This window comes from Typopeltis vanoorti, chromosome 2 (genome assembly GCF_054136105.1).
Source record: "Typopeltis vanoorti isolate ZY-2024b chromosome 2, IOZ_Tvanoo_1.0, whole genome shotgun sequence".
Lineage (NCBI taxonomy): Eukaryota > Metazoa > Arthropoda > Arachnida > Uropygi > Thelyphonidae > Typopeltis > Typopeltis vanoorti.
Genome location: NC_143550.1, coordinates 95093967 through 95110762, shown reverse-complemented (window position 1 = coordinate 95110762; position 16796 = coordinate 95093967). Strand labels below are relative to the sequence as shown.

Here is a 16796-nt window from a genome sequence, read left to right as displayed (position 1 = left end):
CGGGTTTTCTGTCCCTCAGAACAGGCAAACCGGCCCACGAACATACACGAATTTACAGTCATAATCTACTCATAAAATTAAAATACATAATCCCTCATTAGGAAGGCTCAACCAGTCCTAAGGGATGGTTGAGGAAAGGGAAGAACACACAAATAAGATAAGATCAAAAATTGTTTACAGAGGATCATGCACAGTATACTTAACAGGGTCATCAGCAAGAAAGAGATCTGGAGTTTTGATGGGGTTATCAGGCAAGTTATGAGAAACCATCATCTCAGCATCTCTAACTGCTTGATCTGTGCAGCTGAAAAAATAAAGCCAGCTGAGTGTGTGTGAACATCAGAACCTCCAAGGAAGATGACCTCATTGTTAGGTAAGACAGACGGGAAAAAATCCACATTTAAAGAAAGGAAATCAAAGTTCAGAATGGTTGGCATCAGGAGAGAAACAAAAACAACAAATCATATACATGTAACCCTCGTACAACTCTTATTTATACAACGCGGTTTACAAACTGTAGTAACCCTTGTTCAACGCAGTACTTATACAACACGGTTTCGATAAAAAAAAAAGTCTACAAATTGTAGTAACCCTTTATCTTTTCATATTTTTTCACCCTGCATATTAAAAATCGAATTTTATCTTTGATAAATTTGCTTCTGCCTGTATCACGCATGTGGTTATAAGTAGAGAATTTATATTAGGGGAAATACCCTTTAGCATGCATGTATGTCAATTATTTATCGTATAAAGTGTTTATTGTTGAACATTGTCTTCATTTTCTGTAAGGAAAGTGCATTAAAAATCATAAGTGTGTTAATCTAAAGCTGAGCACTATTTTCTGGTGAGTTACATACAATATGTAATGCTTTTTTATGTAAAAATTTTATTTTTATAGTAATGGCCACTTAGAGGGCTTTTGCGATATGGTTGAAATCGAAATTAGTGAATTAATTGATTAGGAAATAGATTTAAATGAGGAGGAACTGGTACAGTTAATAGATGACGTCGAACCAAATGGCGGGAAAAGTACTGCCAAAGATTCTGATTGTGATGAATCCGTTAAAGAATTCAGTTTAAAGAAATTACAAAAAGATTGGACTTGGCAAGAAAGTTAGGAAGTTATTTTACGGATAATGATCCCTCAATGGAGCAGCCGGAAAATTCACGAGGCAATTGAATATTTGTTTAGCTCCATATTATGAACTTAATAAAAAAATTGCAGCATAGTGGTAAGCAAGGTCTTACCATCGTCTTCTCTCTGGTCATCCAAGCATTCATCTTCCTTCATATGGAAAAAGACCCCTGAAAATACCTATAAAAAAGGCACAATGCAGAAATATAACATTTAATAGAAAGTGACTGGAAGAAATCTGTGACAAAGGGGGTCATCTTTTAAGTTGGAATAGTAAGTGTATCAGATTTGAGATTAATCTTAGGAGAAATAATAATGTCTTGAACAGAAGCGGCTATCAATTTTTCCTAGTTTTCCCTTTCAGTCATTTCCGACCATACATGACTTTGTTGGCATTGTCCACAAAGTATTCCTGGTGAGATTTTTACAGGGTAGTTCACCATTGCTTTCCCCAACCCTCCAATTTTATTTAGGCTTGGGATCGGCATATTGCTGGGACACACTCACCTTTAGTTGAAAGAGACAACATAAAGGTTCCTTACATCACTGACAGGAATCAAACCCAGTTCTTTCCGACCAAAGGGCTTTGTCTATAGTGACTGAACTACGAAGGCTCTACCAATTTTTTTGAAGTTTGATAAAGCTGCGGATGAAATTTGTGCTAGGAAAGACTAGAGATGTAAGCATCCCAAGAGCAGTTTGATTATGCCTGGAGATCTGAATATTATCAATATTAAGAGGGAGTAAACAGATCTTTCTTACAAAAAAATAACACTGGCTTTATTTTGGTAGAAAATGATGTTCACTAGATTATTCTCACCGCATTACAGAATGATAATGAAATCACTCTATAATACAGTGAATCACTGTATTATACAGTGTGGAACATCTTGAATCATAAGAGTACTGTACTGTTTGTTGAATGAAAACATGGAACAGAGTATATTGTCATTAGCAATATTGTGGATCTGATTTGTGGTCAGTGAGAAAATGTCATTGTATGGGGGGGGGGGGTGAGAGAGAGAGAAATATAGCCCTAGAATATGCCAGATTAATTAATAAGAAATCTGAAGAGAAGAAACCATAACATACACTGAAATGACTAGAAAGGAAACTATTGGACTGGTCACAAAAGACTTGTAGACAGACCATAAGATGTTAATTGGAAAAGACTTTTTCTGCCAGACCTGATCGAATGCACTGAAAATGTTAAAACAACCACATAAGTTTCTCCAAATGCAGTACCAGTTTACTAAGTGAGTGAGTAATCATTATGTGGGACTGAAATTATCTGAACATTGATTGGGCAGTAGAGAAAACTCAAAAGAAGAAGAATTTAATGAGTTGTTGCAGGACATCTCGCTCAAGCAGTATATGAAAGAAGGAACTTGAGGTCAAAGAGTGTTCGATTTAATCATAGTGTCAGAAAGGGTCTCAGTTAACAATGTGACACTGTTTTGCCACCATTTGTTTATAGTGACCTTGGAAGCTAGAAATTATGACAAACTATGGAAAATATTATCTTTGGTTTCATGGTATCAGTTGCTGAATATGAAAGATATCAGCAATGCATGGGAAGCTTTGAAAAGGTGCTTAAGTGAAGTTTTATCTTTGAGGAACAAATAGGATAGGAGTGAAATAGATATACAAGCTTGTTAAGCAAGCGTTCCATAAGATTTGAAAGGAATATTGTGATTAATAGAGTGAAAGGAGTTATGACATATATAAAGCACAGGCCAGAGAAGGTAAGAGTACCATAGCACAGGCTAAAGGCACTTCAAAAGAATTTTATCATTATGCTGCAAGTAAAAGAAAGAGCAAATGTTAAAGAATAACTACTGAATGTAGATGGTACTTGTGTCAAAAGCTGATGAGATTGTTCAGATAACGAATGCTCACCTCTTTAAGATCTATTACCCAGATGTATATAACACGGCACACAGCACTACCATGGTATTGGATGAAGAGATAGAGTGTGTGAAAAAGCAGTTCAAGCTATGTTGCATAACCTGGATAATTCAGCTGTAGGGACAGATGGCATATCAGCATGTACGCTAAAGGAATGCTTAGTCGATTTGACTGGACATTTGACATGTTTGCATAACTTGAGTCTCAGCTCACAATAAATCTCACAGGAATGGCTTTTTCAATAGCCTCCAAAACATCACAAACTCTTGTGAGTTTGTGCACATTTATCATGGAACTTCAGGAGGAGTTTTGCATGTGGTATTTTATCAAATAAATCAGATAAAATACTGCCTTCATCCTCCATCCCTCCTGCAACCAACATATAGGATCACAGCAAAACTATTCCCATCCCATATATTAAGGTTACATCAGAAAATATAGTTAGATCTCTAGAAATATGATCTCCATATCACATTTAAACCACTCAATCAGCTGGCTACCATCATCCATCAAGAGGATGATACTGATCATCCTCTTGCTAATCCTTCAGCGTATAAGTTCCTTGTTATTGCAGTTTAGACCGAATGGTAGATCAGTTAACATCCATCTTGACACAAAAATTACATCTGTTATCATCTGGTTACTCCTTCAGTATTACGTAGAAGTATCTATAGGTCTTAGAGACTATTTTTAAAAGCAGCATCTGCTATGAAGCACTTCCTCAACCTCAACAAGTGCAGTTGTATTAATTTGCTAAAGACTAGAAGACAGTCATTCTGAAACCAGATAGCTTGACTACTCCAAATTAACTTTAGATTATCTGATCCATAGATGGCACTATGTAGGACTGTTGCAGTTACAGTTTGAATTGTTGATAATGATTTAGTTTAGTGCCTGCATGTTATCAGTAAAAATTTGTGCTCTGAAGATGCTATATTAGTTAAGTTCAATAAATTTTATTTTTTCTCTCTTGGCATTCTTTATACCATGAAGCACTATTATGAATAATCAACACCTAAGTCTTTCACAGGAAACCATTGTATAATGCTTATGTTAGGTTCCACAGAAATGCTTTGTTATATAAATCGCATTATGCGAGACTCAGATCACACAGAAAAAGTAGGGTTATGTTCCGAAATTGTTTTTTTTTTTTAAATTATATAAACATATCCAACAAAAAAAAAAAATTATTTAATTCAGGTAATTAATGCAAGTTAAGAGAACATATAAACCATAAAACAAAATACAAAACAAAAAACAAAAACAAAAAATGTAATATAAACTCATAAAAATACAAATTGTATGTGAACTTCATTGCACATAACTCATAAATGTTTTAGGCAAAATAAAATAAAGTGCATATTTTAATCATCATCACTTCAAAACGAACATTTCGTAGATGTTCTTTATTTATGAGCTGAACGTCATCATCACTTGAAATCTCTTGGACATCATTTGTATAATTCTCATTACATACTTCGGCTGGTTTAGTTATCAAGAAGGCAGCAAGACCTTCTTGATATATAGAGAAGAAATTGGTCTTCATGACCAATTTTACTAAATAATATGTTTCTTAACTAAATATGAGCAAATGACAGTTTGTAAATCAAACAAAATGAGTCCTGATACATCATGATGATTTACTGATTTATGTCAGTTTTACAAAAATTGATTGGTGAAAATACTGCATATTTTGTCACAGGCATATCTGCATGTAACAACATTGAAAATTGTGAAAAAAAGAAATAAAGGTGAAACTCAATACATCAGGTCATTCCAAAAGTAATGTCGTTTTTTACACTATACTTGTTCAAACATGCCTCAGCTTGTCTAAACATGAATTATTAAAGCTTTATAAGTACTGCTAAGTTGAGGTGGCCTCATTCTAAGTAATTCCACCTTGCAAGAATATCATACAAAAGTTATTGTTTAAATAATTCTTTATTACTATGGAGGTTACTGAAGAGCACATTAGGCACATCATGCTTTGTGAGTTCAAAAAAAAAAAAGGCAACAATGCTGCTAACAATGTAAAAAAAAATGTGCAAGAATTATACAGCAATAATGTTTTGAATGTGTAAAAGTGCCAGTGATAGTTCCAAAAATTTCAACAAGGGAACTTTAGCTTGAAAGACTCCACTCACTCTGGGTGCCCTGTCTTTCTCTCTCGATAATGATGTGCAGGAAGCTGCTATTGCAAGAAATGCCAATGCAACTGTTGAAGATTTAGTAAAAGATCTGAATTCATCATTAATGGCAATGATGGTCACTGATAATGAATTCAGTGAAAAGTGAATACTTCACAAGCGCCAAAGGCAGTGAGTTCATTTGGGGGAACAGGCTAAACCTCAGCCAAAACAAGACCTTCACCCTCAGAATGTTTTGTTAAGCGTTTGGTGGGATATGGTTAGTGTTACTTTGAACTCTTGCCACAAAACCAAACAATCACAGCTGAAGTATACTGTGAAGAACTCGATTGATTGAATGAAAAACTTAAAGAGGTGTTGGTCAATTGAAGGGGGGGAGTATTGTTTTTTCATCATGATAATGCACATCCTCATAGTGCAAGAATCACCTGTACCAAGATCGAGACTCTCGGCTAGGAAAAGCTTCCACATCCTCCGTAATTCTACTGATCTTGCACCTTCAGATTACACTTATTTCGAAGTTTGCAACATTTCATTAATGAAAAACAATACGATATATTAGAGCACTGAAATCGAGCCTATGCAACTTCTTTGCCTCCAAACCTCCTGAATTGTATAGAAATTGATAAATTAACAAGCGATTTATCTTTTATATCCTTTCAAAACTTAATGCTAAAAATGACATTACTTTTAGGATGATCTGATATATATAGTATTTTCATCAGTCAGCTGTAAAAATGACATAAATCAATGAATTTTTTTTTTTTTTTTTTTTTTTTTTTTTTTTAGTACAAGGTATCATTCACTTATATGGCTGAGAAATATATTTATTCTTCTTTTATAAACATTTTCAAATGTACAAACAAAATCATATTTAATTTGTAAAAATAAAAGTCTGTGGTAAGAAATATAATGGCCTATGGTAAGAGATTAAAACTTTGATAGCTTAAGGTTCCTACCAATGAGCTTCGTCACTTTTGACAAAGCCCAAAAACCCCAAGTTCAAACCCAGTCTATGATGTGAGGAATCTTTACCAGATCTTTCAGGTCTTTTTTTAATCAAATGGTGAGTTAGCTGGTCTCGTTCAGAGATGAAAAGTTTTTTCCTCCTGAAGAAACTTGAGTTTTTTTGTCCATAAAGAATAAAATAGAATATAACCTAGCATGAGGAGTGCATTGGTTTGCATTATTTAAAAGACATGAACTCAGCCTACAAGTCTATACATTTGCCTTTCATTAGCACAATCAGGTTACACTGGCCTGACAGCTGTTTTGAATTGTTTAGTTTTCAAAGCACGCAAACAATCTGTGAACATGATTTTACAAGCATAAATACTTGTCTCCTTAGGAGGAGTAGCATGCCAACTGCATTAATTCACTGTGATCCTTAATTAGGAGACTACCTGTTTTAAGGGATGGATGGGTTGAAGAATAAAAGAGAATATAACCTAGTATGAGGAGTGCATTGGTTTGCATTATTTAAAAGACGAACTCAGCCTACAAGTCTATACATTTGCCTTTCATTAGCACAATCAGGTTACACTGGCCTGACAGCTGTTTTGAATTGTTTAGTTTTCAAAGACCAGGCTGAAACCTACATAGCAATTATCTCATGTCAGAAGTTATATTTTTCATAAATGAACTCTTCATAGATACATATATAAATTACTTAAAATAAAGAGCTAAAAGCTTCATTCTAGCAAGATCAAATTATCAATTAAAATTAAGATAAGTACATGAAGTGGCTGCAAGCAATGCATGTCATTCATACACTCCGCAAAAAAACTTCTCAGTTCACAGTGCAAACTTTAGTTTGCTGTTACTTCACTAAAATGCAAGAAGTAGTAGTGATGCTTTTTGCACCTGTTTCCTTCATATGTCATATTTGTTTGATTTAAGCATCCTCTATTTATTTTAAGAAACATCATCATCATCATCAAATTCCTCCCATGTACCCTCAAGGGGTGTACAGGATATGACAGTACTACATGAAAAAATTACATCATTACTAACTTCCTATCTACAATTTTCCTCCAAATCAGTCTGTTACTTGTCAAGACTCCAACATTATCAGATCTTATATTTCTATCGTCTAAGGCACTTTGTACCGTATCAATCCACCTATATCTTGGTCTTCCTCTGGGTCGTTTTCCTGCCAACCTGGCAGAGAACACGAATTGTTTTGCTAATCTTTCCTCTCCCATTCTATTTAAGTGACCATACCATCTGAGATTAGCTCTGCTAACGCATTCCTGGATGCTGACAATGTCAAGTTCTTTCCTAATATCCTCATTTTTAATATGATATTGCCATTGATGCCATCTGTTCACGCCTCTAATCTTTCTCAGGACTCTCATATCTGCGGTCTCTAGTCTTTGGTCAAGTGTTTTACTTCTGACCCAGCTCTCAGATCCATAAGTTAAAATTGGTTTGAACACAGTCTTGTATACAGCTAATTTAGTGTTCTGACTAATTTCTTTCTTATTCCATATGAATTTATTCAATTGACTTCCCACGATACCAGCTTTGCTGATTCTGTTGTCTATTTCTATATTTAGTTTACCATCTTCAGTAAAAATTGTGCCTAAGTAGCTGAAATGTTTTACTTGTTCCACAGGTTCTCCATTCACAACACAGTTGACATTTTCAATGATTCTGCCTATTTTCATTGTCTTTGTCTTTTTATTGCTGACCTTCATACCATATCTATTACAACAGCTATTCAATTTAGTCAGAGAATCTTGCAGACTTGTAGCGGATTTATTTAGAAGTATAACATCATCCGCATAAAGCAAAGAGCTGACATTAACATCTCCAATTTTGATATCAGGTTTAATACCACATTCCTTCATAATGTGATCCATATAGATAATGAATAACAGAGGGGATAATGTACATCCTTGTCTCACACCAGATTTAACATTAAACCATCTCCCTGTACTTCCTTCAATTCTAACTGCTGACTCACAACTCAAATAAAGACTAAGTATTGCTTGATATAATGCCCCATTGACACCATATAACTGCAGCGTATTGAATAGCTTCTCTCTTGGCACCTTGTCATATGCCTTTTCCAAATCGACAAAACTTAAATACAGATCTTTGTTATATTCCCATGCTTTCTCGACTATTTGTCGTAAAGGGAAGATCTGATCCTGACAGCCTCTATTTGGCCTGAATCCAGCTTGTTCTTCACCAAGCTTTTCTTCTACAATTCTTCTCAACCGTTTCTCAAGTATACTTGCATAGATCTTGCCAGGAACACTATTTTAAGAAACTAATATTTCATATTCCAAACAAGGTACAGTTCAGGCATCTTCTTTTCTTTATCAATAATTTCATGCATTGAATCATAAAGATTTAAAGATTTGAATTGAAATGGCAATTCAAACTGATGCAATATAAGAGGTCTTGAGACATTTCCTTGAATAAGACCAACTCTAAAAATAGCATTATGGATACAATCCAGATATATGAAATAACCCATGAAGATACTGTTTTGGTATTAATCAATCCTTTTCTCAATGGTATGGTAGTTTTGTCCAGCTTATTCAGCCTTTGTCACAAAGATAGAACCAACTGAAACTTTAAAAATCATGGCAACATGGTCTGATATGCCTGAAATATAAGAATTTGAACTATTCTCTTAAAAGAAGTTGCATGAGGAGAAGGCCTATTGTAAATTTGGTAATTAATATCTTCACCTCCCCTACATGAAATTTATTATGGAGAAGAAAAAAAAATTAGGAAAATTATCTTTTTAAGACAGACTTCTACAGACACAATCTTGCTAGTTCTGAATATCAAACTGCACTTCAATGGCAGATATGTACATGAAGACTCAGCTCATCATCCTTCCCAGATGTATGGCATTGGAAAAACTACTCAACAGAGTTAGACACATATCTTTTACTGATATTGCTTAATGACAACCCACTGTTATCAAAGCTTTGATGCAACTAAATAGTTACAACCCTCATAACTTTGAATTTTTTAATTTTTTCATTGTTCATTTTCTGGCAAACTGTGTTGGTATTGGATGGAATTATCAGCAAGGCACCTTAAGCCTGTAAGTAGTATACTGCTCGACAAAATTAAAACAAAATGTTTAACATGAATATCTTATTTTTAACAGTGTCTCTGAAGATGAATATTTGATATAATAGGTATTCTGGAATGCAAATTCCAAGTATCTGATAGAAACTGATCTACCATTCAACAGGTCCACACACACACACACAATGCAAAATAACCGTGTCTATAGAAACTGTCCACTCTATTGTATGCCCACAGTTCATAGAAAAGGGATTGATAGATTGCCAAGTATAATCAATTCATATTCAAGGGAAGAAAGAAATAAAGGATATAAAAATTGGTCACCAACACACAAAATCGTGTGCTTTATATGTAAACTTTTCCAAGTGTCATACAAGCAAAATAGCTACCACTTTAAAAACTACAATGTTCATAAAAGAAAAGTTAATTTTACGTGTAATAATAAACAACTCATCCCACAATACAGATTGATTACCTTATTATTGGAATGGATTCTCCTTCTTCTGACATGCGCACAAGTGTCGGAGGGTCTCACATATGTGGGCATACAGTACTAACTATAAATTGTTAGTAGAACAGATACAATAGACGATGATGTTATTGCCGAATGTGCGATCGTGAAAAAAGAGAACGAAATGAACATTAGTAACGACAAAGTGCGAAATTAAAAAATTGCAGAAGTGGCAAGAGATTAGCAGGACTGAAAAGAGAAGGAAGCAGGTGGTCCAAAGTAACAATAAAGACTGAGCAAGCAAACTACTTAGTGGAATGTGCACAAATGTCAGAATTTGTAAAATGCACAAGGACTTTGTGTGGCCGAGTATTAGATTCAACAGGATCACTTTTATTAGACATTTTGGTAAAGAAGTTTCGAAATGATATTAATAATTCTGCTCTGGCTGGATGAAATTTAATGAAATTTTATAGTTATGATCTATATTAAAATTTGTCAGTTTCGATTTCAATCTGATCATTCTTGTTATGAAAAAAATAGGTAGAATGAACTTTTTTTGTCTATATATAAATCACTATCTACACAATGAAGTATCAGGTATGCTTACAGAATAATGTTGTACAAAACAACAAAATAATTATAACATCTCATTGACTACCTACATATGCTGTTTACATCTTGGGTGATGTTAGGTATTTTACCAAGCACTTTAAAACAATAGTTTTCAAGAACATTCATCTGTTCATGAATTCTTTCATAATTCAGCGAAAAATTATTGGTGATTTGGTTTATCAATCAACTGCATTTGTGATGAACTGTTTGATGAATTGTTTATTCGATACATTGCCATTTGTTAAATTGTTCGATTAATTGTTTATTTGACAAATTGCCATTCCGTATGCTGTCTTTCGATAAATGGTTTTTGATGAATTTTCATGGAACCTTGCATAATAGGATACTAAGGCAATTAATGTAAGTCATTTGCCTCTATATACAAGCAGCTTAGTCAAGAAGATACTTCACATGCAAACTTTGTTTACATTTGAACAAAGGATTAAGTAAGAATAGGATTTCTTGGGAACTTTAATTTAGACTAATTTCTCTTATTCCATATGAATTTATTCAACTGGCTCCCCACCATAGCAATTTTGCTTATTATGTTATCTATTTCCAAATTTAATTTGCCACCTTCACTAAAAACTGTGCCTAAATGGCTGAAATATTTTACTTGTTCTATAGGTTCTCCATTAAGAATGTGGCTGAAGTTTTCTATATTCTTGCCTATTTTCAGACTTTGGGTCTTTTTATTGCTGCTTTTCATGTGAAATATGTTACAGCTGTAATTCAGTTTAGTTAGAGAATCATGGAGACTTGCAATGGATGTGTTTATTAGGTATAACATCATTTGCATAAAGCAAAGAGTTAAGTTTGATATCTCTGATTTTAATATCAGGTTTAATGTCACTTTCTTTCATAACGTGATCCATATATATGATGAATAAGGGTGGAGATAATGTGCATCCCTGTCTTATCCCTGATTTTATACCAAACCAGCTTCTTATATATCTTTCAATTCTGCTGACTTATAACTTAAATATTGACTATGTATCACTATGTATAATATTCCATTTACTCCACATAATAATTTTAGCATTTTTAAAAGGCTTTTGTTTGGATGACTTGTCATATGCCTTTTCCAGATCTATAAAACTTAATTACAGATCCTTGTTATATTCACATGATTTCTCAATAATTTGCCATAAAGTAAGAATTTGATCTTGAACCATTATTTGGCTTGAACCCAGTTTGTTCTTCTCCAAGTTTTTCTTCCACAATTTTTCTCAGCTTCTTTTCAAGAATGCTTTTTATAAATCTTACCTGAAAGACTTAGTAGAGAAATTCCTCTACAACTCTCACAATCAGCTTTATTCCCTTTTTTTATTATTATTATTTTATTTTTGATGGGAACTATGAGAGCTCTATTCCAATCATCTGGAATTCGACCTTACCAGGTCCTCTGAGTTATGGAAGTATAGCCACTGCATGGAGATATATACAAACTTTTATACCTCCATATTTGAGCATTTCTGGTCAAATGTCATTTACTGTAGCTGCCTTTCCACATTAAGTTTTTGATGGCTTTTTCTACCTCAAGTATTCCTATGTACTCCTGTTTGCATTCCTCTTGAAAATTTTCGACTACAAATTTGTCATTGCTTGTTTCTGATTAACAGTATTTCAAAGTAATTCCAAACATTTTGGATATCCTTATCTTCTGTTTTCATGTCACCTTTATCATCTTTCATTTCTTTTGTAGTACTTTCTTCCATTCATAAACTTTTCGATACCATCCAAAACATTTTGCCATTTTCTATATTTTTACTGAATTCTTCCCATGACTTTTGTTTAGCTACTTTTACACATAATTTAGCTATATATATACACATACACACACAAACATCTCTCTCTCTCTCTCTCTCTCTCTCTCTCTATATATATATATATATATATATATATATATATATATATGTAGAAAGTATTTTTACCTTGGGTATAAATATGTTAAAGATACCAAGCAATTTTAAACTTTAAACCTGGTTTTACTCCATTTCCCAAGTAAGCAAACAGACTAAAAGTCAAGTTTGCGCCTGCAATTGATGCAAGTCTAACTGATCCCACAGGTAGTGCAGGATCAGGGCAACTCGTGGCAAAGGTGGAACAAGCTCCGATCACTAATCTTAATATTTACCCTTAATGCCAAAACACATCTCCAAGAAGGGGATGTATGATGTTTTGTATTAAAGGCAAGGAACCACTACCCAGACCGGTTTCGACCTTTATTGAGGTCTCGTCAGTGGGAGCTAGGCTTTGAAATACCAAGATTTAGTAATGCAGAGCTTGTAAGTATTTCGCCAAAACAAGTTACCATAAGGTGTTTTAACCTTATTAAATAAAAATCTCTGGAGGAGATATAAATGTAGAAAGTATTTTTACCTTGGGTATAAATATGTTAAAGATACCAAGCAATTTTAAACTTTAAACCTGGTTTTACTCCATTTCCCAAGTAAGCAAACAGACTAAAAGTCAAGTTTGCGCCTGCAATTGATGCAAGTCTAACTGATCCCACAGGTAGTGCAGGATCAGGGCAACTCGTGGCAAAGGTGGAACAAGCTCCGATCACTAATCTTAATATTTACCCTTAATGCCAAAACACATCTCCAAGAAGGGGATGTATGATGTTTTGTATTAAAGGCAAGGAACCACTACCCAGACCGGTTTCGACCTTTATTGAGGTCTCGTCAGTGGGAGCTAGGCTTTGAAATACCAAGATTTAGTAATGCAGAGCTTGTAAGTATTTCGCCAAAACAAGTTACCATAAGGTGTTTTAACCTTATTAAATAAAAATCCTTTAATACAAAACATCATACATCCCCTTCTTGGAGATGTGTTTTGGCATTAAGGGTAAATATTAAGATTAGTGATCGGAGCTTGTTCCACCTTTGCCACGAGTTGCCCTGATCCTGCACTACCTGTGGGATCAGTTAGACTTGCATCAATTGCAAGCGCAAACTTGACTTTTAGTCTGTTTGCTTACTTGGGAAATGGAGTAAAACCAGGTTTAAAGTTTAAAATTGCTTGGTATCTTTAACATATTTATACCCAAGGTAAAAATACTTTCTACATTTATATCTCCTCCAGAGATTTTTATTTAATAAGGTTAAAACACCTTATGGTAACTTGTTTTGGCGAAATACTTACAAGCTCTGCATTACTAAATCTTGGTATTTCAAAGCCTAGCTCCCACTGACAAGACCTCAATAAAGGTCGAAACCGGTCTGGGTAGTGGTTCCTTGCCTTTAATACAAAACATCATACATCCCCTTCTTGGAGATGTGTTTTGGCATTAAGGGTAAATATTAAGATTAGTGATCGGAGCTTGTTCCACCTTTGCCACGAGTTGCCCTGATCCTGCACTACCTGTGGGATCAGTTAGACTTGCATCAATTGCAGGCGCAAACTTGACTTTTAGTCTGTTTGCTTACTTGGGAAATGGAGTAAAACCAGGTTTAAAGTTTAAAATTGCTTGGTATCTTTAACATATATATATATATATATATTTACACACACACATCTACAGTTCATATGTAGTACATGTTTTAACATATGCAATGCTTGAAAAATTATGCAAAAAAAAAAAAAAAAAAAATGTACTCAACCCAAGAACCCCAATTATTTTTTTAATGTTCCTCAATAAGTCGGGATTTCTATAAACTGATGAGTGGTGATGTATCTGTTTTTAAAGTTAAAAAATATTTTAAAAAGTTATTTTTTATCAATTAAAAAATTATTTTATTTTGTCCAGTCTGCAGCTACTTGCTATTTGGCAAAATTTACTTGCCATGGGTGAGCATATTTTAATACATTTTAAGACCTCTCTCATCTGTACCATGCTTAAGTGGCAGAAAAGGCAAATATCATAACACAAATGAGGATTTCAGTACTAAGTATTTGATAGAATCAGTGGAGACATTTAAATATTGAAATTATGTAAACTATGAATAAATTTCAGATTTGTCTAATGTTATTTAGTTTAACTATGCTATGCATAAGATTCATCTAATACTCTAGATTAGGAAGAGACCATTTTAAAATATGCTCATATAAGAAAGTTAAAAACCCTTGTCAGAGAAAATTCCTCCAACTTGATTCATTAAATCATAATGAGCAAAATCATAAGGGAAAAGTAGTAGGGAAACATATTTTATAACATGAAAGAATAGAATGGAAAAATTAAAAAAAGTACTTACCCAAAACTGGCACGAGGATTCCAATTAAAAAGATTTTAGTATTACTGAATGTATAGTATATAAATAGGACACCTAATGAAGAAAATTAGATGACAATTAGATTTTTTTTTCTTTTGAAAAAAAAAAAAAAGCACATACAACTGTTTAAGCTTTTCATATTTTTAATGCAATTTTAAAATTTTTATGAAATACTGTTGTTTCTCTTATACCATGATATATGCTTTGCTCAAAATCACTGCATTATAGAATTTTGAACAATAAAAAATAACAGTGTTTACAGAAAGAATGTGCAAAACCTATACAGTCTTGTAATACACTAAAAACATATTCTCTCATTCTTATAAAACATTTTATTATTTCAAACTTCTCAATACTTAAGGCTTTCCTTTCTCATTCACTAATTGGATTCTTACATGAGCAAGCATAATGCTTGTATGCTTACTCATGTATCGAGCACTTATCAAGAAGAGCATACAAACTCGAGAGAATGGCATGAGCTACAAGTCACTATATGTTCAGTTGGATCACATCTTCATGTTCATTGGTGTTACTCAGTAACACAAAGCATGCTCACCTGACAAAAAATCATGTATGAGCTAACATAATTTCAAATTTTGGTGATTTAATTTCCCTATTTATGTTGTGTAAACAAATCTGCACATTACAGACATATGCTAGGAGAAACGATAGTAGATTTAAGTAACAAAATCCAATCAAGTTTTTAACCTTTAATTAGCTTTGGAGTATTAGAATAGGCATAATATCTAAAACTATTCATGAAAAAAATTTTTAGATCAGTTGATATTATCCTCTCTCCCCAAAATCTCTCTGCACTGTATAAATGAATTCAATTCACAGAGTTCTGGATATTTTTGCATTTATATTTGTGGCACTGTCAATTTAATTATCTCGATGACCATTATAACTATAATATTTATATCACATGCATGAAATGCTCTATTATTCTTTGATATGACATTCTATGAAACTAATTTTATAATAAAACAGTACTTCCTAACTAGAAAGTGATAGAAGAAGAAGAAATAGTATAATTACCGAGTGATCCCTATGCAAATATGTATCACCCAAGTAAAGATAATGCAGCAACTGATGTCACAGAAGTCCACGTAAGAACAGAGTAAATGAACAGTGAGTGTTTAAGATATTTCAAAATCTCAGCACTATGAATATAGCAATAGCAACAGATGGCCTGACCAATATTTTAAGAAAGTACATGAGATCTGGCATTGTCCCTAACTAGTCTCGACTCTGTCAGGATTTCAGGGGAGTGGAAAGAATGCAAAATAATTGTATTACATGAAGGATGTTCCAAACAGAGGTAGCAAATTGCATATTAATGAAAACCTTCAGAGTGATAATTAAGCAAATGGAAAAGTTGGTTAAGGATGTTGTTGGTCTTCAGAAATGGGAATATATTGCTTTGTGAGAGACAACATGGATTTATAATAAGTAACAGTTGAAATGGATGAAGCAAATTAATATCCACAATACAGCTAAACTTTAAAAAGGCATTTGATACTGTTATATCTGGGGTTTATCTTCTTATATTTCTATTATTAGTTTTACTTACTTTTAATACTTGTATTCATATATATATAATTATCTTCTTTTCTGACTTCCCCTTTTTAGTAATTTCTTAAACTATCATCAGTGAGTCATGTCTCAACTTTCAGTCTAGGCCGGTAAGCTATACAAGATGTGCACGTGAGCTATGAAGATAAAGGAAATGTCATTAACTGGCGCCAATTCCTTCGTTTCATTTCAGGTACTGGTTCCTTCTTAATTTTAGAGAAATTTATATTTATACTGCGCCACCCTAAAATGTACTTGATGAATATTTATTCATGGAACCAATCACAGTCTCGTAATTCTTAAACAATCTCACTGTTAGGATTTATCTCGCAGTCGTAGCCCCTTAATTTATGTTTGTCAATCTTATCTCTCGCTTAGGTTCGAACTTTTAATGAATGGTCCAGTAAAAAGGAAATCAGACAAGTCTTCATATTCATTTCAAAAGAAATTAACATTTAATACACTGAATAGACATAATACATGTTATAATCAATTTTTTTCTGACATTAAATTAATTTTAGATAATATTGGGAAGAGAGTAGTTTCACTTATGATTGCTAAATCTCCTGTAACATATTAGATAATAATTTCAATTCATTTCTTCCAACAAAATCTAACTCTCATCTATGTAAGACACCATTAAATACTATACTTTCTATAATTTAAATACATTCACAATTATCTTCACACCATTA

General features: G+C 33.3%; 1 protein-coding gene across 2 annotated transcripts in view; it reads right to left on the bottom strand.

Moving 5' to 3' along the window:
• Positions 1-16796, bottom strand: part of Jwa (PRA1 family protein Jwa) — a 123668-nt gene that overhangs the window by 69487 nt on the left and 37385 nt on the right. For both annotated transcript variants that reach the window (XR_016550265.1, XM_090412370.1), the window contains exon 3: positions 14509-14580. Coding sequence is in view for 1 of the 2 variants with exons in the window: in XM_090412370.1 (XP_090268496.1) it covers positions 14509-14580 (72 nt within the window). In the remaining variant the exon portion in view is untranslated. The remainder of the gene's footprint in view (positions 1-14508; positions 14581-16796) is intronic.